Raw genomic sequence first — 26049 nt, forward strand, 5'->3', positions numbered from 1 at the left:
GAGGTGCTACCACGATCAGGCACAGCCTTTGGCCAGTGTTGGGTCTGTCTTGGAGCCAGCTGGCATTGGCTCTGTCAGACATGGGAGAAGCTTCTCACAGATTTTCATAGAATCCACCCCAGTAGCCCCCTGCAACCAAAGCCTTCTCACATAAACCCAATATATTTTTTCTTCTAGGCACTTTCAATGCTTCATTCTGCCCTCATAATTCTGGCTGTCGAGTTCAGGTGATTGCAGCAAACCAATTTGAGCTTGACATTTCTGAACCCATGGTCTCTATTACAGTGATGATACCGAATGGAAGAACGCTGGTTCTGGTATGTGTGTTACATAAATGTACTTGAAAATGTTATTCTCAGTTTCACAATTCATTTAGAGATAGATGCAAAGATAAAAGTCAGAAAGAATAACTTTTTAATGTTGTGTTACAAATGTTTAGGATCTTTTGCTCTGCTTTTGGTTTTATTTTAAATTTTTAAGATATTCTGCACTGTTTTTGTTGTATGCTTCTTATAGCATAACAGCTTTGAGGGCAGTATGCAAAGTTTGTTTGGTTTTTTTTTTGTTAAACTCTTAGAGGTTTTGAAAAAATCCAGAATGTATAATGAAGCAACATTTAAATATCTAAATGCATTATCTTGTATCTTTTTGTTTTTCTCTGAAATGTACAATTTGGTTTTCTTATTGTTTTTAGGAAAATATCTTAGTTGTTCCAGCAGACATCTACAGTTACAAAATTCTTGACAAAAAGACAGTGGACAAGTCATTTGATTTTATCAGCCAATGTGGAGGAAACAGTTTTTATATTGAGTAAGCATCACTTTCTAAAAAACTGAACATTGACAACAAACTGGGAATAATATTACTTTTATTCTGCATTATAAAGAGCTGTCTTAAATTCCTGTAATTGTGCTACATTAAAATGCTTTTTATGGCTTATGCTAGCCCATTGAATTTCCATGAGTCATTTTTCCATGACTTTCTATTGCAAATGCAATGTAAAGGTAGAGCTTTATTGCTCACAGTACAAAAGAGGAAAATCTATGTCATCTTCCTGTCTTTGATATTTCCATCTTTGGTATTTGGTATTTTGCTTGGCATGTCTGAACTGATACAACTAATAGGCACTTGCTATGAAAAAATCCTCTTACCTGCATGTTCAAAGCTATTCGCCCTGATTTAATTAAAGCATATCCTTGCATGTGTGCTGATACCATCCTTGTGTCAAACTGTTTGAAAGACAGAACCTTGATTTACTGAACCACTCTCATAACCCGAGTGCCAACACTTACATGATTTATATTTCAATTTGAAAAGCCCAGAACGATCCTCGCCCTTCTGCAAGGACTCTGTAAGGTCACTGGTGGCTTTCTACAACGAGGGAGCCCTGCCGTGTGATTGCCACAGCGCGGGTGCCACGAGCCCTGCGTGCAGCCCCCTGGGAGGGCAGTGTGCCTGCAGACCCAACGTCGCCGGCCGCCGCTGCAGCCGCTGCCAGACTGGCTACTATGGATTCCCATTCTGCAGGTGTGAGTAGTGCTTGCTCTCCTTCAGCTCCTGGCCCGGCCACCTGCTTAGCCCCCTGAATTTACTGCAGAGGTACTGCAGCCAGCCTGACTTTTCTTTGGAGAGCCTGATCCTGTGGGAGGCTGGTCCAGCTGTTTTAGCTTCACCGTAGCGTGGCTTTCAGTTTAAGGCAGCAGAAATCCCATTCCCCTAAGGCACACCTAGCTCCTGGTGAAGTCTGCCTTTGCATGTGTTGTCTGATCAGATATAGTAGGCTTAAATCCATATTGCCACTGTTTCGGTGAAATGGATTCTTTTCTGCACTGGCTGCTAAATCATTTCCAAGTTGTTAATGTTTAATCTGTTTTACACCTTCAAGCTTTTCCATAGACAATCAGAGACACAGCATTCCTAATTTCTCATATTCTGATGTTAATAATAACAACAGATCCATAGGTTACACCAACATTCCTCAGATGCTTTCATAGGTATTATCCTTGATATTTATAAACATTGCTTTAGAAAAGTGTGCCCTTGACACCAAACTACTTGTTTAATCCTTGTTTTGGCAAGGTGCTAAACAATGTCTGTGGTAAAGTTAAGTAACCAAGCTGTGAAAAAGAGACAAGCACTAAAACTGCTCTTTGAAACTGTTGTTGCAGTCACATAGTTGGTTTCTATGACCCTGAACATTAAACTGGTGAGAAAAATGAGTCATATTTTCTATACATAAAGATTGTGTGTATTTGTTGCATATTCAATTAGAGCTGATTGTTGTAAGATGAGATATGGTTGATTTGTAGAACAATTTTTTTGATCTAGTATGCAACTGTGGGCAGCGTCTTTGTGATGACATGACTGGTAAATGCATTTGCCCTCCACGAACTGTGAAGCCAAAATGTGAAGTGTGTGAGCAATATTACTTCAGTTATCATCCCCTTGCTGGCTGCAAGAGCTGCAACTGCTCAGAAAAAGGAATTGTTGATGTGGCAAGGCCAGATTGTGATAAAACCAGTGGACAATGCAGGTAAGTTTGGGTTATGTGTGTTATAAACAATGCATGAATGATTTGTTTCAATGCTCTTTTCAGGTGTTTAGAGAGGGTGTGGGAATTTTGAGTTGTTCACTCTTCAGTGAGCAAAATGGATTTTATCCATTGTGAGCAGTTGTGAACTAACCCAAGCTTTGTGGGTGATTGAGGTCTCTGTAATTATTCATATGCTTGAAATTCCCCATTTTTCTGTTACCAGGCATGCCTTGAGTAATGCCCAGGCACATTTTCCAGCTATAAATCTTCTAGCTCTGCTTACCTATATTCAACATCCATGTTTTGCACTTTGATGTACAGTGAGAGTAGTTCTGCACTGTGAGCACTGAATAGCTGCAGAAGTCTAATTATATTGTGAGCACTTTTATCCTTCCAAGTCAAGTCCATTCCTAGTCAGTTTTGTGGCCATTTAAAATGTCACACTATTCAAAATCTGAGAACAATACTACCCTGCTGCTTTTTTTCTGTAGAAGTCATGAAGTTGTCTCATAGCCATGCAATCCCTTTGACTATCCACCCACCTGTTCTTTTATTTTCCCTTCCCTTCTCCATTCCTGCCTGCCTTATTGACTCTCTCTTCTGTGTTTGTTGATAAAGATGCAAACCAGGAATAACAGGACGTCGGTGTGATCAGTGTGCTCCTGGAACTTATGGCTTCCCTTACTGTGTGCCATGTAGCTGTAACAGAGATGGAACAGAACCAGATGTTTGTGATCCCCAGACAGGAATTTGTCTTTGCAAGGTCAGATAAATCAAATTGCTTCTGCATTCACAAGCATCATTTGCATACCACTGTTTCATATATAATGGGGTGAAAAATGTGAGTTTATCATTAAGTTTTCAGTAAAAATTAAATGCAGCTGTACAAAGCCACACACTTTGCAGTGTGTGCACAGTTTATCATGGGAACATTAAACACCATTTTTTAATGGCTTCAATATCTGTCAGTTGTACAGGTGGTCTTAGGTTTTGCAGGATGTTAGAGAGCTGCAGAGTAGATGCCCATTGAGTCACTGAAGCAGTCTGTACCCTGCACTGATCCACTTTATCCATCTGCATCTTGCCTTTTGGATGTTAACCAAGTCCCATGCTTTTTTTAGCCATATTATGTCAGTTGACATTTTACCACATCATTATAGCTAGGAAATCTTCTTTTGTTCTGATCTGCATAATTAAATGTGATAAATGTGAACTTTCACAAGTGACCTTTTATATTGTGGATTTGCAAAAGCCAGCAGGAGGGGTTTGGCAAGGAAGTTACCAGCTGTCTCTGACTAATATTTATTACTCAGTGGTTTTCACATTTCACATTATAAACTGGAAAGAAAGCTCATAAGATAGCCTCCAAGACAGCTTTTATTTGCACTTGGAATATCCAGAAAATCACTTATTTTCATTCATTTCTATGCGTTTAAATTCATATTCTTTCAGAAGATTTATTTCACATGCAGGAAGTCTTGGAGACCTCAGCAAAGCAAAGAGAATAGCACTGAAATTTTTTAAAATTTTCTTTAAACTTTGCCTTAACAGGAAAATGTTGAAGGTGTAGCATGTGACACTTGCAGACCAGGATCCTTTTATCTGAACCCTTCCAACCCCAAGGGCTGCACACCTTGCTTTTGTTTTGGGGCAACCAGCAGCTGCCGCAGCACGGATCGTCGTAGAACCAAGGTCTAACAAAGATTTTTTTTTTTAATTTTCCATCATGAACTTACACTTGTTCCATTAAGGAAATTCCAGATTTCTTCCAAAGTTGAATATGTATTTTATTAGTTTCTAGGGATGAGAAATATTCTGAAAGCAACTTTCAAAGGGAAGATTTAGTGCAGCCTTCTTAAGATCAGGTGTAGTCTGAGAGTGCAGTTCAGCAGAAATGGCCCTTCCCACCTGATTGTTTACAAGTCACTAGTTGGACTGAAGTTGAGCTGGCCTTTATCTTGCTTGCTTTAGCTTCAAACTCTTTGTCATCATTGAAGTCAATGATCTCCTTCAAGATACTTTAATAAGCATGTATCATTTTACATGTTTATATTATAGATGCATTCTTAAGAACTGTGTGACAGATTCTACACAGATTGTAAAAATTGTCTTTCTTTCCTCCCTGTAAGACAGACATGAAATCAAGTGTGAGAAAAAAAGATTTTTAGTAGCATAAATGAACAATTAAATGGTTGAAGACTGAAAAAAAAAGCAACAGCTGCTTAAGAAGAGGCAAAAGAAAGGAAAAGAGAGGAGAGCTAGAATGTTGGATGAGGAGTTTATTTAAGGTTTAGGCATAGACTTGATGCAATCCAGATTGTGTTTTTTACAAGCAAAAGGTGAAAATGTAGCCTAATGTGGCCTATGAAATCAATATATAATTTCCTCTAGTCATTACTTGTCCTCACCAAAAACTGTTTATGCAAACATTTCTATTTTTTCATTTTTTTCTCTGGCCAGTCAAGGGCAATCCACCAGAATCCAGAACTATTCTGGTACATCACACACATTATGCTCTCTTTCCTCCAGCATAATGATTGAAAAAAGAGGCATGGTCTTTCATGTAACAACAGTCATAAACATAAAGTGTCCATTAAAGAGGCAGGATCATTGCCTGCCTCTCCAAAACGTCATGGCATGTCCCCTCCCAGTGTTTGGAGCAGTTAACCTGTTCCACAATCTGTCTTTGAGGTTAGCACCCTGGGTTTGATTTTGGAATGGACTATCAAAAGCATCTTCACATTCTACCCTTTATTTTGTGTGCACAGTTCCTAGTCCTCACCAGAAGGCTATGTCTTCCTGTGGCTGAAGATGAAATTTAGTTTCCAGGTGACAAACCAATTGCCTGCATCCCAAGTAGCTTTGGCACACCTTTACGTTTTCACTCTCTTTTGAAGTCCTTGGAATACCCATTGCTCAAAGACTTTAGGCTGGCTTTGGAGGAGTTGGATTTCATGCTAAGGGAATTACAGAGGCTAAACAATTTCTTCTCATTACTTAGTGCTGATGAAGTTTTAATGAAGGAAGAGGCAAACTTTTGTTTCCTTTTTGTGTCTTTCATTAGTTTGTGGATATGAGGAGCTGGCGCTTGGAGGCAGAGGATGAAAATATGGACATTCCAGTCACTTTCAATCCAGTCAGTAACAGCGTGGTGGCTGATGTTCAAGAGCTGCCAGCTTCTGTGCATAATTTGTACTGGAAAGCACCACCATCCTACCTGGGAGAGAAGGTAATGCCTCCTAACTCTGCTGTTCTAGTAGCACATAATCTGCATTTTACCAGCATCATTGATAGAGTCTTGCTGTTTTTCTTAGATAAGTTTTTCTCCCTTCACTTGTCTCTTTTACCTGTCATGCCAAGAGCTCCAATGGCTCAAATGTCTCAAGCAGCTGGTACCTTCAGCTGCTTTTCTGAAGCCCAGAGCATGTAGAACTTCCCAATGTGGCTGCTCTGAAACCCAGAGCACAACTGCCAATTTTTTAGATTCTCTAGGGCAATATTTCCTGGGTAGATTTCCAAAAGAATAAAAGGTGATTATGTGCTCAGTGGCACACAAAACCCCCCCAGTCTTTTGCTTTTGATATGTTGCTTGGGAAGAGCATCAACTGGTTTTCTGCTCTTTGTGTTCTTTGGGCTGCCTGCTGCTCTGCTGACCCGTGCATGGGAGCAGCCTCCTGCTCACAGTTAATGCCATCAGCATCAGCCTGAGGATCACACCCACCAGGGGACTTTGCTAAGGGTGACTTGCAGGCACAGATCCCCCTCTTTGGAACTCTGGCAGTGCCAATACTTCCCAGCCAGTTGCAGGACACACAGGCTTTTCAGATCCAACCCTACTGACACACAAGAGAAAACAAATGGTATAGAACACTAAGACATGAAAAGATGGTACAATTTTTGAAGTTTCTCCTAGTCCTTATTTTAAAGACTAGAGCAGTATTTTTCCTCCTGCTCTCCTATGCTCAGAGCTATATATATATGTATATATATATATATATATATGTGTGTCAGGTGAGCAGCACATTTGGTTAGGGTCTTTTTTGTTGATGTTATAAAAGTTCTTGTTTCAGTGCTTACAAATTATTTTTGAAAAAAATTTCATGTTAAAGCATACGTTATCACCTGCAGTGTTGAACCAAAAGTACTTTTGTTGTTCCATAACAAGATATATAGCAGGCAATAACCCTTTTTAAACACAGCTATTAAGATCAGTGCTATGAGTTTTATGTTGCATGTCAAGCTATCCACCTAGGCTGTTACTTATGTCATGACAGCACTGCAAATAAAATAGTTCTAGTTTGGGTCCTGCTTTTGCTGTATGCTGTGTGTGAGTGTATATTTTAGCACTGGCAGTACTGCAGTAAAGAAAGTCCCACCAAAATGCTGTCTAGCTGTGAGTTTACGAGTTTGTAAATTTACCAGTTATTCATGTTATTGTGTTTTGAAAATGTCAGGGTTTGGTCTGCTTCCAGTGATAGCATATCTTTTTGAAAATATGAACAACATCACTTCAGCTATTTTTCATTATGATGAGGTTATAAATACTGTTTTCCATTATTTGAAACCTTTTAACTGATTCCACTGCAACGTTTATATTTAGCGGAGTATATTTTCTTTCTTTTCTCTGCTTTTTGTTTACAAAGTTATAAGGTAATAAAATGTAAATTGTATAGCAGTATAGAAACTAAGAGTAATTGAGAAATTTGGATTGCGTTGTCCTCATTTTCTTTTATATTTTAACATTCTGTTTAATAGACCACTTTTGACTTCAGAAAATAAATACTGTACATACAGAATACAGAGGTTAGTTTGTAGCACCAATATTGTCCTATAAAACAAAAAGTGAAAAAAGAAGTAATTTAACATGCTCTCAAATGGTGCAGTTCTGAAACTTGTTAAATGGGAAATCAATTCTTATTTGAATTTTCTTACATTTTTATAAAATAATTTATTTATACAGGCTGGTTTGATTGTGTTGGCAAGCTATAGCTAATGTTCCAAATGCTGCTTGTAGTTGGCTAAGGAGAATAGCATTAATTATGGACCTGTGATCCAATGAATAAAATTAGTGCTGAGATGTCAGTAATTTTATAATTTCATAAATTTTGTAATTAATCGGAGATATGTAAAGGGGTAGATTGAAGGCTGGTGCTCACCTGTAGAAGAGCAGAACCTGACAAAGCTGTTCTTCCATGGCAAAACCAAGGATAAGATGTAAAGGCAAATAAGAAAGGTGCAAACCAAAACAGGACATCCATGGCCTGATTTCACCTGGTACCCACAAACCTTCCTTTGAGGCTCTTCTTGGAACAAAATCTATCTAGGCTGTGCCTGAGCTCCCTTTGCTCCCAGGGTGTTTTGTACTGAGCCTCTCACATAGCACCCAGGGGCATCCTGTGTTTATCAGGTGATTCAGCCACACTTATCTCTGTTCTGGGCAGCAGCCCCGTGTTCAGCTGGGTTTGAGGCCACCTCTGGTCATCTGTAGCTGGTTTCAGCTCAGCCTGCAGGCACAGTCTGCTTACAACAGAGCTGATATCAGTAGAAATCCTGTCCTGAAAGTAGAGCAAAGGAATTCTGATTGGATTTATGTTTGCAGTAGGTTTAAAAAATGCTGGCTTTAAGTATGCTTATTCTGCTTTCTTTTCATCCATGGCTGTTCATGTGGTTCACCACCACTTTCACTGTCAGTCTGATGTCTGTTCCTGATGCACCAAATCTGTTCTGTACAGTCAGGGGAAGAACAATGTTCATGGAGCCATGTGATTTCTCCATGACACAGGTGGTGTGAACCCAAGTATGGAAAAAACCCCATGAAACCTTTCAGAAAACAGTATCTGCTCATATGTCAGATAGAAACAGTAAACAAAATAGCAAGTAACTTCTTCCAAACAACGTTCTCAAATTTTTTCTAAAGAACAAAGAGTAAATGTGTTATTTATAGTGTTGGAAGATGAGATGAACTGAAATAAAAATTTACATTAATATCTAGCAGTAATTATTTTTTGTCTTGTGCATTTTATTACAGCTTTCTTCATATGGTGGCTTCCTAAGTTACCAGGTGAAATCTTTTGGCTTACCTAGTGAGGGCATGATTCTTCTGGATAAGAAACCTGATATACGACTAACAGTAAGCTTTAAAACACTATTTTTTCTCATAAGCAATACAAATACCATTTTTATGTTACTTAACAGCTATGGCAAATTTTGCTCTTACAGTGTACTTAACTATTAAAACATTAAACCCATTCACTACTTCTGTAAAAGTGATTTTACTACATTGTAATCAAAGCCATCAACACATCTGTCTCTGTTGCCAAAGTAACATATTATTAAGCATAACTGATTTGAGAGCAAGTAAAAAGATAAAACAGGATTTTCTCTGTAGATTATGCCTGTGGAAAAAGAAATAATTAATGCACTCCACACTTGTCAACAAGTATGGCCTCATCTCTGCAAAAGATGCCCTGGGTTTCATGTGTAATTAATCTCATTTTCTGTGAGGTTTTTTGTTTTTTTGGTTTTTTTTTTTGCATAAAACTAAGCATAATTATAAGGATTCAAGGGCCTGGAATAAAAATGCAGTTTATGTTGATAGTTTCTTAATGTTGCCACTTTACAGCCAAAATTGAAATCTCTAACTGTTTGTTGAAATTCTCAAGGGGGTGTTTTGTTTTCTCACACCATCAGAAATAACTAATTCAATGTTATAGGATTCTTACTGGGAAATGTACCTCATAAACTACTACCATAATACCCGTAGTTGTTGGTGCACCAGGATGCAAAGGAGAGTGTTTCAAAATGCAAAACCATTTTTGTACTAAAGTAATAACTAGTTCTTGTGAAAGTTGATCAGCATTAATTTGATTCTCTTGGTGTTTTACTTGAAAACAAGGTTGTTAATAGGTAAAAGCAGTGAAAACCTTGCTGACTCCAGAACACAATGCTCACGGTACCACTTACCTGAGAAGACATGCAGTTTCCCTAGAATTAGTTTTCATCCCCCAAACAACATGATTAATGTGTTTCACCAAATTTTATTGCATCTGAACACTTTCCCATAACAAGCAGTGAAATAGCAATGTTATATCCTCGTTCTCACATAGGGCCAACGAATGGAAGTTGTTTATATGGATCCCAACAACCCTCTGCCTGATCGTCAATATTATGGCCGAGTGCAGCTGGTTGAGGTAAGAACAGAAAGAGGAATGGCCTTCCCCTCTCCTTCCAGAGTCACATAAAAATACACACACAGGCAGAATATGTGCAGAAATACTGAATACTTGGTACTGGTGATGAATATAAACTTATACACTGTAGACCTTAAATATAAAGAACATTTTTTATCTCTCTTTACTGACACATTGATCCTGGATTCTGGTTCATGACACCTAATTTTCACGCCTCTGGGTTGGGCATCTTGCCCAATGTAGCCCTTAGCACTCCTTCCTGGGCTAGTGGAGTAATGCTGAATCAGTCTTCAATAGCAGGTGATTCATTGCAGCCACAGACTGTACTTAATAGGGATGGAATGAATTGTTATCTGTTTTCCTAGGTGTCTATGTACCTAGTTTAGAATGAGATGTCCAACATTCAGGTAGGTGAATTCAGCAAGGATTATTCCTGCCTTAACCTGAGGTCAGAAGGTTAAACTGGGTTATTTATTTCATATGCAAATAAAAAAGTTGTTTCTTCAAGCCAAATTCCATTTTCGACAATGCTGTGTTTAGTAGTAGCAATAAAGCCCTGAAAGATTTGGTTTCTAGGAGTTCACTTACTCTTTAAAATAAAAGCATTTTCCTTCACATTTTTATGGTTTGGTGGGTGATATCTCAAAGAAATTTGGATGACAGAAGAAGAGCCTACAGGCTTCTTCACTTTTCCGTACCTCAAAGCCATACTCTCCTTGCGCAGTCAAAGCTACATCCCTTTTTTTATGCTCATTATTCTCTTTTCCACCCATCCTGTGTCTACTCTCCTGGCCTCTGTTATCCCACACCAACTGGCACTAGACAAGTCTGTTGCATGTCTTTTTCCTGTCCTCTGCTCTTCTTTGAAGCTACTCTTTTAAGCAGCAGCGTTGTGCTCATTCTGTACCCCTGTGCGTGCAGGGCAGCTTCAGACACGCGGACAGCGGCAAGGCGGTATCCCGAGAAGAGCTGCTGATGATCCTGTCCAGGCTGGAAGGGCTGCACATCCGAGCCCTTTACTTCACGGAGAGCCAGCGCCTGTCGCTGGGGGAGGTGGGGCTGGAGGAAGCCAGCAGCCAGGGCAGCGGCAGCCTGGCGCTCAGCGTGGAGACGTGCGCCTGCCCGCCGCAGTACGCGGGGCACTCCTGCCAGGTAGGCAACCCCCGCCTCCGAGCGGGCCCTCGCCTTGCCCTGCTGCCACAGCTGTGCTCACTGCTGGCTAGAGGGTGGTTATTGGAGTAATTAACAACCTGCTAATTAATCCGTAAGCATCTGGCTGCAATGGCTCAGGTGCTTTCACCGTCTGAGAAGTACCGTGGAGTTGTTCTACTCGCGATTGCTTTTATGGAGCTGCAAAAATAATTTTGTGTATGTAAGGTGCTATAGTGAGGGATTCTTCTGTGATGCCCTCTGAGAGGCTGAATAATCTCTTACTTTAATGGAGAGAAAGTCAGAATTGACTTGCTTGTAGTCTGAGAGACCATACACAGTAGAGAAGATTCCTGGTGTTTCTTATTTCAGCAGGGTCCAAGGGAAGTAGCCTGAATCCAGATAATTCAGGATATTATTTTCATAGAAAAACATGTGAAATCTGAAATTAACATATTTGCAAAAAAAAAATATTCGGAGATATATTTATGAAAGATAGCATAGATTTTGCAAAGTAATACTGGAAATACAGTTGTATATCCTGTCCCTGATGCAGTTCCTGTAGCTGTAATTCTTTGGGTTGTCACTTTGCTTAGCCTGGCTGTTGCCATGTGTAAGTACCCAATGCAGCAGAATAAAGCACCAGAGAGATAAGCAGTGTACAAAGTGCACAAAATATGAGGAATTACTCTCAGAAAATGGTTGAGTATTACCATAAAGTAGCAATTGCTGTAGTAACCTTGCAAAAGCTTTTTGAATTGAGATTGAATGAATAATATCTAGCCTGGAGCAGCTGCAGAGAGACTGAACAAAACCATGTGTGGCTAACTTGCATTTCATGTGTGCATCCACTGCTCAGGACAGCTAATTCATCATCTGCAGAATAACCATTTTGGACATTTTTTTTAGTTTTTCACACTTCTGTTGCTCTGTGCCACACACAAATTGATGAGCATTGACTGAAAACTCTACTGCCATCTCTTTGCTTTCAACATACTGCTTTGGTTAAACTAAGCTGTCAGGGTTTTTTTTTTAATATAACCTGGTGAAAATACAAAGCCGAAGGAAGTGATCAAGACACTCACGGTGAAGCTCATAAGCCCTGTATGTTTATGCAGCATTACTCAGGCAGTGATTTACTGCTCTAATCACCCAGCTCTGTCTGGCTGCCTTAGGTGGGGAGGAGGTGATGCCTGCCACACCCCGATTTGGGTATATATTGAGCTACAGGAACTGCGGAGTTACTTGTTAACCCCAGGAGCGGTACTGTGTGCTGAGTGACTTGAGTCACGGATAAAGTTTAAAGGTGGGGCCCATCACGGCCCAGAACCTCATTAATCTGAGTCAGAAGCTGGAGAAGAAGGGGGTGTAATAAGAGAAGGAGCAGTGAGCACCGAAGGGAGAGCAGCGAATGTTCACAGGGGAGCCAAAGTAAAGTGATGGCCCGAGCAGAGAGGCCAAGAAATATAGGATGGCTGGCTGTCACCTTAGTGTCCCTTGGGCATTGTCTAGCACAAGCTGTACAGCAGAGGCTCTCCAATCCCCACCTTCAGGAGAGGAGTCAGTGGCAAGTTCAAATGGATTTTTATCCAAGAGAGGTAATTTGCTAATTTTTTCTTCCTCACTTCCTTCTTTCACTTTGTTTTTAAATGAACTAATTTGGTAACAACTTCTATATTATTTAATATAGAAGCAATGAGAAGATTACTCTTTTGTCTCAAAGTACTTTACTAACAAAAGTATGTACAACATTCTTTTAAATTGCTGTTTACTTGAAAACTATGATCCTAAAAAGCATTTGAAAGTGCCTAGAGCCTTATCTTCATGTGGAATCAATTTATCATTTGTGGGGAATCACAAATGCTACTTCAAAAACAAAGCACCCACGTTCTCCAAATGTGCCATTTTAAAGACAGCATAAATAGAAAAACAAAAGGCTATACAGATTTTCTTTTCCAAATGCAATTAGATGTATTTTTAAATGTCTCATTTATTTTTCTCTCCATAAAGAGACTTCAAGTAAATAACATTTATATGCATTAGAGCATATATTTCACTTAGTCATGCTGTTTAATGTATTTCAAGCCCTGGTTTCTTCTGAAGCTGTGTATATTGGCTCCCTGTTGTTCAGGGAAAATATTCACCTTTTAAAATATGTATATGAAAACCTTCAACTATCTATTCTAAATTTAGTCCTTGCTCACACTGAAGTCAGTATTCAAAGCTGTTGATTGTATTAGTATTCTGCATACTTTTTTTTTCTAATTTTCCTACATGTAGAGAAGACAAAGGTGCCAGTAGTTGTTGTTTCAACGGCAGTAATTCAATATTCCTTTTGAAATCTGCTTTGTGAGAGATGAGTATTTTTTTTCCTGTAGTAATGCTATCATTGAAAAATTCTCTGGTTAATCCTGCCTCTTCATGGATACTTACACTTCCAACCACTGGAATGTGATTTGTGACACAATCCCACAGACCCTTTGCTCTTCAGATTGGTTCCATCAGTCCTGGTGGTGCACTTACTATGAGAAAAGATTTATGGCTTCAGAGTTCAACTGTCGTTTGTTTTCTGCATGTTGCTGGGGCCAGCCCCTGCCCGAGAGGCAGAGGCGAGGCACAGGTACAGCTCACAAGAGCATTGCTGGAGGCAGGAGCCTGGGAGGTGCTGGCTTCGTGGGGAGCACGGCTTTCTCCCGGCTTCTGGGAGCCTTTGATCTGCCTTGCACCACACCAGCTTAGTTCCTCGGGGACAAGAACTGCAGAATAGAAAGGACAGACTGATGTCCAGACATATTTAGTGTGGTTGCTGTGCCCAGAGAAGATGGGTGTGAATTTTTGATCTGTATGCAGAAGGGCTTCATGCCCACGAGGAATTCCTTGTGATTTCCCTGCTAATGCCGAGCAAGAGCCTGGTTTTAACATAGTAGTAACTTCCTGCTGCAGGCAAACAAACTTGATGTCTCTTGCTTCATTCAGAATATCCCTCTGGTTAAACAGCTCCCTGTTCAAATCCAACTGTGATCTGATAGGCTGTGCTCCTGCTCCTGTGCCCTCAATAGTTGGAACATTCTTCTCATGCTTCCCCAGTCTCCAGGGCAAGCCTCTACTTATAAATTAGACCACTGTATGTTTCATTACATCACCTAGCTATGTCTAGGTGTGGCTTTAGCTCTTGGTAAGACTAAGTTGTGGAAATCGTGATGAATGTATGTAAAAGGTATCCAGAATTGTTTCCAAGGAATACACTGTAGTGAAATTATTATCAAGATACAACCACTAATTAGTATGTGAGATTTCTAGATGTTCTTCTTTAGATTCACACCACAGTGTTCTCATACTCAGATATTTTTCTGTGGTTTATAAATTATATTCTATGCCTTTGTACATAGCCACAGGAAATGTGTTTTTTCTCCAAGGTTAGAGTCAAAATGATTAAATCATCACTGCCATAGTGTCTAAAGCTAAGGGTTCAGATGAAGCTTCTTCATCTCCATTAGTTGCTATTTACTACATTAAAAAATTTAAACAGCATATGACCTTAGGAGAACTTGAAAGGAAATTCACTACTTGTAGCATGTAAAACTTTCTACCAATTCTCATCTTTTTTTTTTTTTTTTTTTTCTTCTTGCTGTCCAGGAGTGCAGCATTGGATTTTATCATGAGAATAAAGGATTATTTGCTGGACGCTGTGTGCCCTGCAACTGCAATGGAAATTCAAATAGATGTCAAGATGGTACAGGAAAATGTATTGTAAGTAATTAGTATCATTCAGTAAATTAATGGGAAGAAAAGAAAAAAAACACATTTTTCTTACTGCAGCATGGACCATACAGTATTGCTAAATTCCAAGCAACTAAGAATAATCCTTGTATGTCTCGTTATCTAAATTTTATATTGTTAATGAGCATAAGATACATACACTTAAATGTACATTTAATGTAACTGTGGTTAATTGGTATAATTTGTGTCCTTGTCTTCATTTTCTTTTTTCCCCTGTAATTTTTGTTAGCTCCTGGTTACAGAAAAGTCACCAAACTTGTACATAAGGAAACATTTGTAGTTATTTGTAATAAAGATGAGTCCTATCCAGTTATATGCAGTCCTGAGCTTTATACAAATGTACTAGGATATATTAATGCATAACATAGGCTTTGCAGAATCTTGCTTAATCAGCTTTGATGCATCTCCACTAATCATTGTCCACAGCTAGATTGGTTAGAAAATATTGAATTAAAAAAGATTAAATAGAAGTAGTAGAGGTTAGATTATTTAGAAGGTTTCAGCTGTTATAGAAGATGTGGTGGGGTAGATTTTGCTCCCTGGCACACTGCATTAAACCCAAAGCAGCCCCGTGGGAGTGGATCAGCCCTTAGCAATGGAAGCATGACACTTGGCTGACTGCTTCTCCAGATTATATCCACGTTGCTTCTTTGAATAGTTAGTCCTGAAAAATTCCCCCTTAAAAAGTTTTCACTAATTTTTCATTTACTGTGTACACAAGAACCTTGCCAACATCTTTCATGGCCTGTCTTTTCTGTTACTTCTTCCTAGTCTGCAATGCATCCATTCTGCCTGCGGTGCATTCCTGTGTGTTATGTCATCCCAGCATTTGTTCTGACTTTGTTTCAGCCAACCGTGTTGCTTTAATGGAAACTAGAAACCAATTCAGCCCATTCTGGGAGATGACTTACAGGCTGCTGCTTTGGAGGGGCAGGGCAGGCTGTGACAGGAAAGTGCTGCAACACAGCAAGAAAGATCAGGAAGCTTCACTTCAGATTAGAATTACAAAGGCAAATTTTACTTTCACCTCATGAAGTGTGTGATCTAGGTTTTTCTTTATCCCATCCTTCTCACAGCTGGATTAACTTTCAGATAGGTAGAGCTAAATCAGCAGTTGGTTCTGCTAAGTCGTCCAGGATAATGTGGTGAAAAATGAAAGCCCTGAGGGCCTTTATTTCCATCGTGAACTTCTGCCTAACCAGGAGTGAGTTTGTCTGTAGAGGAGCCATGAGACAAAGACCTGACATAGTGCAGAGAAGAGAAGGAGCCTTCCCACTGTGGAGCCATCAAGTTTCACATCCTAAGTGCAAAGCTTGTTCACTTGGCTTCCTGCTCCTCGCCTGGCACCCCAGCCCCAATTACCTGCATTTGTCAGTGACAGTCCCCAGGGGTGGCTTTGTGAGGGAGGCTAAGCCAGGTTGGCTCCTTCCCCTGGGCACAGCACAGCCCTCCCTGGCTCAGGGAGTCGCTCTCCTGCTGCTGCATGCTGGTGGAAGGAGAGGAGTTCCTACTGGAAACCAGGAACAATGGAGGGCTGGAGGAGGTGGAGAAGACTGAGAACCTTGGTTCTCATGGGAAGGGAAAAAGCATTTCTCTGCCATTAATCAGGCTTTGTCCTGGTGGTCCCTGCCCTTCCTCCTGGAAGACACATTCCCTCAGCAGCAGCATGGTGCTGAGACTTGCTCATACCATGGCATGTTGCTTCATGTCACGGAGCCCCATGTGTTTGATGTAACTTCGGTGCTGCTGTGGCCTGACACACACTGCCCTGACTGCCTTGTACCATTTGAAGGCATATGGAGCCAGCTGGGAGTTTTCCTTCAGGGTTTGCAGTGCTTGATGGTTTGGAGATGCTGTGACTGGAAGGAAGACCCATGAGGGAGTTGCTGCTCTGGCTTCATTGACCTGTGCCTGGGGAGCTCCAGCCCTTACATGCCATGTAGCTAGAGGAGCAGCATGGCACATTTAGGGTGCTTTATATGTGAAACAGCTGAAATTCTCTTTGCAATTACAGAATTGCTTCAGTTGCTATAGACAGAGGGAGCAAAACAAAAAGTCAGGAGATAAACTCATGGGGGTGGGAGGAGATTGCTCTAAGATGAAACCAGTACATATATCTTAAATACATCTCTTTTTACTCTTTCTGCAGTTGAATTCATTATTCAGGATCATAAAAATCCCTGACTCCCATAAAACATAAATGTGTGACAATCAGACAGCACTAAGAATGTTTCTAAACCAAGATACAATTCCCAACAATTTTATCATTGAAAAAGGGTCTCAACTGCATCAGTTTCAGTTGTATTCTTAGTTTTTGCTTTCTATTATTTATTCCAGTTACTGTAGAAAAATACAAGTAACACATACACTGGAGAAACTACATGAAACACAATTCTGGTCTGAATCTACAAAGAGAAACAATTTTTTTGTATTTATTGAATGAGATTTTTAAAGGAATGTACTTGGGCTCAATTGAATGCATGCTTTTACATTGTATCTGTCTTCTAAGTAGTCTTAAGATGCAAAATTTAAAGTTTTATATAAATGTAGTGATTTTTAATTGTAATATGAAGATAGAGAGAGAGCAATAGTGGAATGCTCCTTTACTAACTATGCATCTGGTTGAATTTCTTCAAAAACATGTTAATTCAACTTATTTATCTGTTGGTTTCCCACAAGAGGGAGGAAACTGCTTTGTACAGTAAGAAAATTGACTGAAACTGCTCTATCCTGGTTATGAAGGCAATTTGGCAATGAATGCTTGATTATGTGAAAGAAAAAGAACATATTCTCCAAGTAAATAGGCTGTTGGGTTTTTAAAATAATAGTAAAGCCATATTGAGTGATAAAACAGTACTAAATGTCTTGCTTGTTTCCTTTCCAAGGACTGTCAGTATAATACTGCTGGGGACAAATGTGAGCACTGTAAAGATGGTTATTTTGGAGATGCCACTCAAGGTTCCTGCCGGGAATGCCCTTGCCCATATACAAACAGGTACAGTTAAAGCTTGTAAGAAGAGTCAAGCAGGGGAGGGAGGAAGAAAAAGGGGAAAAAAGGTAGAGGGGGGGAGAGAGAGAATCCCAAAGCCCAAGCTCTACTACCTTAGTAGTATAATGAAACTATTCTCTGTTCTCATACTGAGAGCTTGATGGTCTGTCTCACAGCATTGCCTTTTTTAATAAGCTGAGTATTCCAATTCTCATTCAGATTCTAAACTTCAGAGGCACACTGCTCATAGCCTTGGGGAGCCCCAGACAGTGGAAGTAGTCTTATTTTCAAAACCACCAGTACTTCCTTCATAGTGAGAAATATATGATTGAGGTCTTTTCCCTTACTGGGCATATCCAGAATCTTTCTTTTTTACTGGAATGCAAGATGTTTAACACCATTACTTCGGCTAGGAGATAAGAGAAAAGAGTGAAAAAAAGCCTTTTCTAGGAATTCAGAAGAATTATTAAGATGCAAAATAATTCAAAAACATTTAAGGTCTTAAGCCCGTATCTAGAACTCTAGAAGAGAACTTGAAAGAACATGAAAGTTCTGTTTGGAGTGCAAATACACTGAGATGAAAAGTGAAAAAGTGAAACTTCCTTGGATCTAATAAGGTTGCCAGGCTTTCAAAATTGGGCAGTTGATTTTAAATGCGTGGTGTGTTTTAGCCAGATTGTCATTGGTCAGTTCTGAAACATGGTAAATAAAATCAAATTTTAAAAAAACCAAGAACAAATGTAAGCTATAAATTGCTAAAGGCACCACACAGTATTTGCCAGGTGTATTAGCACACACCACATAACCTTTAATAAGAGATTTATACCATTAGACAATAGACAGGTTTATCATTTATCAGAGAACTCTCTGATAGATCTGGTTTTGACAGTCTCTTCTGCAGGTGCTTGCCTGAGGCTGACTGAACATGTTTTTAGTCATTGTCTGCTTTCAAAGTTCTGAAATATCTAGGGAGACCATAAATCTGTGCCATTTTATAACTGCAGATTAGGGTGGTGAATATCATTCCTGACATAGGAAATGCACCTCACATGGCATTGCTGGAGTTGACAATTTTCCATCCAGTCAAATTTCAGTAATTCTTAGTGCAGACCTCTGTCTTTGATACACAGACTTGCTTTATCCAACTGTTCATAGATTGAAAAATGAAAATAGTAAACATGACCCTGCTTCACCTCCTGTCTTCTCCTTCACAGACACTGAACTTTGAATCTAGACAAATCTGCTTGAAAGAGCAGAGAAAAAAGTTCATTGTGTTAACCAGATCCTTGAGATCCTAAAAATTGTGTGCAACCCTCCATTGCTTTGGTTAAAAAAAACCCTAAACAACATTAGCCATGTAAAAATATCCTTTAATGTTTTTGTCCATTAAAAAAAAGGAAAGGAAAGGAAAGGAAAGGAAAGGAAAGGAAAGGAAAGGAAAGGAAAGGAAAGGAAAGGAAAGGAAAGGAAAGGAAAGGAAAGGAAAGGAAAGGAAAAGGAAAGGAAAGGAAAGGAAAGGAAAGGAAAGGAAAGGAAGGAAAGGAAAGGAAAGGAAAGGAAAGGAAAGGAAAGGAAAGGAAAGGAAAGGAAAGGAAAGGAAAGGAAAGGAAAGGAAAGGAAAGGAAAGGAAAGGAAAGGAAAGGAAAGAAGAGAGAAAAGACAATATGTACAAACAGGAAGAAATGTTGTCTAGCATAGCGAATTATTCTTGCCTACCAAGATAAAATACTTGTCATAAAACTTGTTTTATGACATCACTATTAAGGTTAATTGTAGGTATTTCTTTGGGTAGTGAACTATTATCTCAGTCCACAGGGCCAGGGAATTATAATTTTTTGAGTCTAATGAAAATGATTTGCACAAAAAAAAGGAGACTTCAAAGAATTAGTCACAGTAAATCATCAATTAAATTAGCAGAGAAATAATTTGGTGGTGTAAAAACTTTTTAATCTGAAAGTCATTAAACTGAACCTCTAGAGTGTAAAACCTATTTGTTCATGTGCTCACAACAATATTTTTGCTTCTTCTCAAAGATTTGCAGCTGGCTGTGTGGCGAATGGTGAAGAAATCCAGTGTCTCTGCAAAGAAGGCTACACTGGAGCTCGTTGTGAACGGTGAGTAACCTGTTTCTCAAAACCAAGAGTTTTGAGAGACAAGACAAAAGGAGGGCTGTCTGTATTGGGACAGGCACATGCTCCTGTGCACAGTATGGATGTACATGAGGAGTAGCTATTTATATGAACAGCTGCTAAAGAGTGGTGCTGTGGTGTAATTCCAGTCACAGACCCAATGCTCCAATGTAAGCAATTCTCCACAGGCTACTGACTGCACCATTTTGACCAAAAAGAGGTGTCTGCCTCTTTGCCTAAGTGCCCTATGCCTTGCCTCATCCTGCACTCTGGTAATAGTGACTCCCACTTATTTCACCCCTTTTCAAGTTAAAAACATTTTCGCATTTCCTCCAGCATACATGATGGTGCCTCAATGGTCTTATCCAAGAGCAACCATCTAATATTTAGCACCACACCCTTCATCCCAAATCATTCTGATGGGCTTCACAGTTGGAGCTTACACACACCAAGCTGAAGTCATCTCTTCTGCTGGAATGTTGCAGCAGTTTGGCAAAGCAGGAGAGGAACAGCATGGCAGTTTCAGCCAGGCAGAGGAACCAATTTCACTGAGTTTCAAATCCAGAGAGAACTGAAGTGCAATGGAATAGTATTGCCTGGTTTAGAAATTTGAAATTAATAAGTCATGATGTTGCATCTGAAGACAGGACCTGCAGTAGAACATGGTCTTGTCCTTCAAGACTGGTGCCTTTGACCCTGTCTAATCTGCAGGTTATAGGTATTTTCTCTTCCAGGTATAGCTGTGCCTCAGCTGCTCATCATGGCCCTTTGATCCCGCATTATCACCCTTATAGGTCTTACCACAGAGTGACTTCTAGGAATGTTGGGTACCCAACCTGAGCAATATATTTTACTTTTAAAATATTTAGAGATCAGTCACACAGCCTGCTTTGCTGGCAGGAGGCAAGAGGGGGTATCATGCAGCAGAAGGGTGATGATGTCATTCAGTGCTGTTGCTGTTTGGAATCTCAGCTGTGCATGCAGTGTGATGGGGAAAAGGCCAGAATGGCATGCTTTGCTTGGTTAAGCCTTGTCAGATTCTCTATTTATGCATTTATCTGTGTGCATTGGGATTTTTTCAGAGTAAGCGAATTATTCCTGCAAGAGCACAGTGAGAGTTCTTTTATTTTTAGAAAAAAATTCTGCAGCACTTGCAAAGATATTTTTAGCATAGTGCAGAGGAAACTGTAAACCAAAAATATGTTATTTCTGTCTAAGTCAAGGCATGAAATCAAAAGTTCTTGAAAGCTTCTTCAGGAGAATAACTGGGTTTTTATCTCAAAGGAAAGTATATTTCATAAAACTACCTTCAAATATTTAATAAAAATGACTTGTATCTCTTTATCTAGCTGTGCTCCTGGATATTTTGGAAATCCACAGAAATATGGAGGCTTCTGTCAGAAATGTAACTGTAATAATAATGGACAGCTGGCTAGCTGTGACCACCTGACTGGAGGTATGTGAAGCCCTGTGAATGGAGCATTGTTCTGAATGGAAGGGAGCATTGCTTTCTCTTTGGGAAGCAAAGAAGGAAGGTACTTGGATAAGCTGAAGGAAAAATCTAGATTACAAGAAATGTAGATAATTTTTTATAAAATGTAAGATTTCCTGAAACACAACACCATGGTAATAGAAGGAGTGTCCTGAGTCATCAGGTTTACCCTTTTTTCCCTCCATAAATACTGCCAACTTTATTTTGTTTTTGTTTCATGGCCGTGTTTTTAAATATATCATGGTTCCTTTGCTGACAGGTTCAATCATATCCTGCCAGTCTGTGTTATGATTTAGAAAACTGTTCATCCTCAATATGCCTTTTTAAAATGTATTTGGCACAGTTTAGTGAAATCTTCAGAGTCTGCATCAGGCACTGCTGTCTTAGGTATCCAAGCTGTATGCATTTACAGTGGAAGTTAGAACCTGACTCAGGAGGCTCATTTATAAATCTTGCTACACTGCTCTTCTAGCTAAAACATCCATGATTTCCCAGAATCAGTCACACATGTACTTCACTACTAGTAAGCTCTTACATAATGCCATGGGGATAAGTTTGCTTTATCTATTAAAATTCTGAAGCAAAGAGCCTGATCTTACATTCCTCAGAATGTCTTTACCTCAATTGACCTCAGTCCTTTGGGATACTCCTTTATATTCAGAAACACAGAAGCGACTGCTCTTGAAATGTCCTTGATTCTCCCATATTTTCATTCTCCAATAAAATGTCACTTTTCCTTCCCTATAGACAGATTTTCTTCCTCATATGTTAGTGAAGTTTCCAACTAGCAACTCCAAATATTTCTATACTCTTTATTTCTCTGCACTGCTGTTCATCCTGCAGTCTAGTAACTGCAAGAAACCCACTGTCTTTCCTTGGCCACAGAAATTTAAAAAAAACAGCAAGTGATGTGAACTACTTTGGAAGCTGATGCAATTTTTCCATAGCTTGCTCTCATTTCATATTTCATCATTGAAGTAATACATCTCTATTTTACCTTGTATGGAACAGATCCAAGCCGTGTTTGATGCTTTACCATTCCTTTCTTTTTTTAGCAAGACTTTGCTAGGACAAACTAATCCATAGGGCAATATTCAACAAGCCAGTTTGTTTTCCTCCAGCTACACATCCTGATCAGCTGTGTGTTCCTCTGCATTAGGAATAAGCTCCTGTGATCATTGGCACAGCATGTTCTAGCAGGTTCCTTTTGCGTGATGTTCGGCGCTTGGCCAGCACTTCCCCATTTCTTGGCTGATGTTGTTGGTGCACAAGCTGTAATGATAATTTTATTTGATTGGTACTTCACAGAGACAGCTGAAATGTGCCTGCTATTAGCTGAACTACACAACAACAGGACTGCATGGATGTTTGAATTTCAGAGGAATTTCCTTCATTCTCTTAAAAATATATTCTTTATGACTTTTGGCAGCAGTGATCACTACCAATCCTATTTAACTTTTTGATGAATTAATGTGCAAGTGCCAAAGGAAATGGCACAGCTAGGCAGTTTGTTCCAAGCTGTTTCATGCTGCTGGCAAAGTTCAGGTCCAGTTTTATCACTGTACCCTCTCACAAGTTGCAAGCCATTGTTGACTCTTGAGAGCAGCAGCCTATACTAAATGCATCCTTTTCCTTTGGAGTAAAAGACATAGAATCATTAAGGTTGTTCCATCTTTGCCCGTGATGCACAGCCCTTTTCATTTTCAAGAGGAAATGAGAGCTTGGCAGTGGGACCAAGCATGTAAAAGGAACTTGGGCACTAAGATGGAGAGATTCCTGTCTTATATGATGTCATTTTTATATGATGTTCCTCTCCTGCATCCTAGAAGTTGGGATCCTAGGATGTTACTCCACATGCACCTCAAGACTAAGTTTCTTATAAAAGGACTTGTAAAAACCAAACAAGAGAGTGCATTGGACAGGATGTCATCTGTGCTGGCTTGTTGGAAAATCTGAGGGCAATATTTGTTATATACCACCTGCATCTGTGGTCCAAGCTATACACCTTGTCTTATGTACAGTGCCTTCATCATGCACACACTGTGGATGTCTCTTAAGCTTGATTAATACCTTAATCTTGCAAGAAGGAATGCCATAAATATTTCTCAGTTCCTTGTGGGTAAGACATTCTTTGGGCAATCAGAACCTGTGGTTTGAACCTGGATACTAAAGGGATTTGAACCTATGTCCTGGGTAAAATACTTTAACAATATAATCTTGTCTCCAATCTTGATGTTATTCTAGGCAAATTCTAGCAATACATTTGGCACACTTGGTGTAAGAGGGTCTCTTGCTCTTATCCAAGTAGATATTTTGTGGGATTACAGTAGATTTCCTTTGAGGGATAGAAAAGGTGTTGCTTTCATCAAGGCGTAAGTGTGAGTTGAATGTTCTGGCATGCTGAAGCCTTCTGGGCATTTCAGTTCATTCACAGTGGGTATGGATTTATGAAAGGACAGCAACATGTTTTAATGGCTGCCAAACATGAAATGTGAGGGAGAAAATGCAGTAGTATTTCCATAAGAAGACTTAGGTTACTAATGACAGTCTTGTGCTTTCAGAATGTTTCAATAATGAACCAAAAGATGTGGATCCTAATGAAGATTGTGACAGTAAGTGATAAAATAGAACTGTACTTAGATTACTTTAGCTGGCTCTGAATACATACTCCTGACTCTTTCAATTTAAAAAGAACTGAGAAATCTTGTAATGAATGTTTTAAAAGCAAACTTTCAACCAAATGCTTGGAAAAATTATTAAAGAGTTGCTCATCTAGTCAGGTGTAAATTGAACCTCCTCCTTACTTCTGGCTTAAGTCTCTTTCCTTAATGCTGCAGGCTTTGTTGTTGCCTCTGTTCTTCAGGCAGCACCAGGTGACAAAAGCTTTAAAGCTTTTCCACCATGACTAATGTGTTCAGTGAAATGTTCTCTGTGTTAAATATCAATTGTATGTATTGATTTCCACTGCTCTCTCCAGCCTGTGATAGCTGTGTGATTACACTGCGGAAGGATTTGGGAACAATAGGTGACGAGCTACAGCTCATCAAGTCTCAGCTGCAAAATGTCCATGCAAGTACCCACACTCTGGAGCAGATGAGAGATCTGGAAACACGCATCAAGGACTTAAAGGTAGGCACACACCAAGAGAAAAGTGGGTTTCAGATTAAGTGGGTAGGCAATGAACCCAGCAACGTTTGCCATAGTTTTGTGAGTTGCAAGAAGACATACTTCAACCCTGGAATCCAGATGCCAGATGCTGGCAGTGCTGGGCTTCACCTATTATAAGGTAGCTGTAGTTTTCATGTCATGCTCTGAAACAGAATCAGTATCTCTGCTTTTTCTGAGGCCTGCTCACCTTGGAAGTTATACCTCTGAGGTGCCCTCTGGCTATTTCTTTTTCAAGCACTTCATATCTCTCTGTTACTGAAAACTGCCAACATTGCACTTGCCATTACTGAAATTCATTCTAAAAAAATGTTCTTCAATTGGAATAGCAGTTGCTATGCTCACAGATAAAACCCCTGAGTTTTGGGAAGGAATTGTTCAGTTTTAGTATCAGTAATCCTGCTTTATTTACCTTGGTTTTAAAGATTTAATCCTGTGCATTTTTCTGCTTTTTGTCTGCTGTGCATTGGATGATTTACTGGATTGTTTTTTTCCTTTCTTTTCAGGCCTTGTTGAACAACTACCGTTCTGTTGTCAATAATCAAGGTTCAAAGGTAGATGAGTTGGACACAGAATTCGTTAAACTAGGTCGTGATGTAAATGCTCTCCAGGAAAAGGTGACTTACCAAATCAATTTAAAAGTACATATCTCCTGACTATGTATTAGCATGCTGCATCCAGATACTTTTAATCTAATAGTCTTTTCCTTGCTAGGCTGAAATGAACTACAAAGAAGCGGAGAGATTATTTAACAATTTTGGCCAAACTCATCAGAAAGGGAAGGATTTGGTTTCACAAGTACAAATAGTGGTCAACAACATACAAGGTAAAAAGTAATTTCTAACTCATGTTTTATTTTATAGCATCTTTTCAGCTTATTTACAATATTCTTAATTATGCATAAGAGATTTTCTTAGAAAACAACTTAATAAATCAGAATTTAGTCACAGGTGTAGAATTTACGTTTCCTATTAGAAATCTAATTAATATATAATGTTAGTTTAGGACCCTACCTTCCCTGTGAAGTGAACAAGGGCAGAGAAGCTTCACTACAGAGACACTTTAACCAACAAATTTGACTACCCCGGCTCAAGTGTAACTTTGTTCTGAGTTGTTACCATGGTCTCTTTAAAGTTAGTTTTGACTGTGGCAGTGCTTTTTTCCAGCGCTGTTGGAGCAGATATCGGGTACGAGCGCAGGAGGGAACAGCCTGCCGCTGGGGGACGCCGCGGAGGAGCTGGCGGAGGCGCAGCGCACCATGGCCGAGATGCGGAGCCGCAGCTTCGGCCGGCTGCGGGCCCAGGCGGAGACGGAGCGAGCGGCGGCTCAGAGGCGTAAGCCTGGCTCTCCTGGCTCCTGGAAAGAGCAGCCGTAAATCTGGAGTTATGGGTTGGGCTGGAGTAGAAGTAGCGCTTTGCGGCGTGTTCCCGAGATTTGTGGCTGTTGTTAGTCAGCAGGAAGGTGGTCGTTCTGGAGGGGGTTTAAAGGCATTTTTGGCCTGTTATGGAAGAAAATGGGTTGAGCTGGGGAAGAAACCCATAGATCCTTCTTTTGTGACGGGTAAAAGAAAGTAAAAGGGAAATTCTAGCAATACATTTGGCACACTTGGTGTGAGAGAGTCT

The 26049-nt window shown here is 39.7% G+C and overlaps 1 protein-coding gene across 2 annotated transcripts in view; it reads left to right on the forward strand.

Moving 5' to 3' along the window:
- LAMA3 (laminin subunit alpha 3) overlaps nucleotides 1–26049 on the forward strand; it is a 103841-nt gene that overhangs the window by 56078 nt on the left and 21714 nt on the right. For both annotated transcript variants that reach the window (XM_079300777.1, XM_079300778.1), the window contains 19 exons: nucleotides 178–317; nucleotides 695–810; nucleotides 1318–1529; nucleotides 2329–2533; nucleotides 3152–3296; nucleotides 4085–4225; nucleotides 5598–5762; nucleotides 8562–8663; nucleotides 9640–9723; nucleotides 10645–10875; nucleotides 14509–14622; nucleotides 17538–17647; nucleotides 19675–19755; nucleotides 21120–21226; nucleotides 23824–23874; nucleotides 24240–24391; nucleotides 24934–25044; nucleotides 25142–25253; nucleotides 25594–25761. In XM_079300777.1, the coding sequence (XP_079156903.1) occupies nucleotides 178–317; nucleotides 695–810; nucleotides 1318–1529; nucleotides 2329–2533; nucleotides 3152–3296; nucleotides 4085–4225; nucleotides 5598–5762; nucleotides 8562–8663; nucleotides 9640–9723; nucleotides 10645–10875; nucleotides 14509–14622; nucleotides 17538–17647; nucleotides 19675–19755; nucleotides 21120–21226; nucleotides 23824–23874; nucleotides 24240–24391; nucleotides 24934–25044; nucleotides 25142–25253; nucleotides 25594–25761 (2547 nt within the window). The remainder of the gene's footprint in view (nucleotides 1–177; nucleotides 318–694; nucleotides 811–1317; nucleotides 1530–2328; nucleotides 2534–3151; nucleotides 3297–4084; nucleotides 4226–5597; nucleotides 5763–8561; nucleotides 8664–9639; nucleotides 9724–10644; nucleotides 10876–14508; nucleotides 14623–17537; nucleotides 17648–19674; nucleotides 19756–21119; nucleotides 21227–23823; nucleotides 23875–24239; nucleotides 24392–24933; nucleotides 25045–25141; nucleotides 25254–25593; nucleotides 25762–26049) is intronic.

This window comes from Erithacus rubecula (assembly GCF_903797595.1).
Source record: "Erithacus rubecula genome assembly, chromosome: 3".
NCBI lineage: Eukaryota > Metazoa > Chordata > Aves > Passeriformes > Muscicapidae > Erithacus > Erithacus rubecula.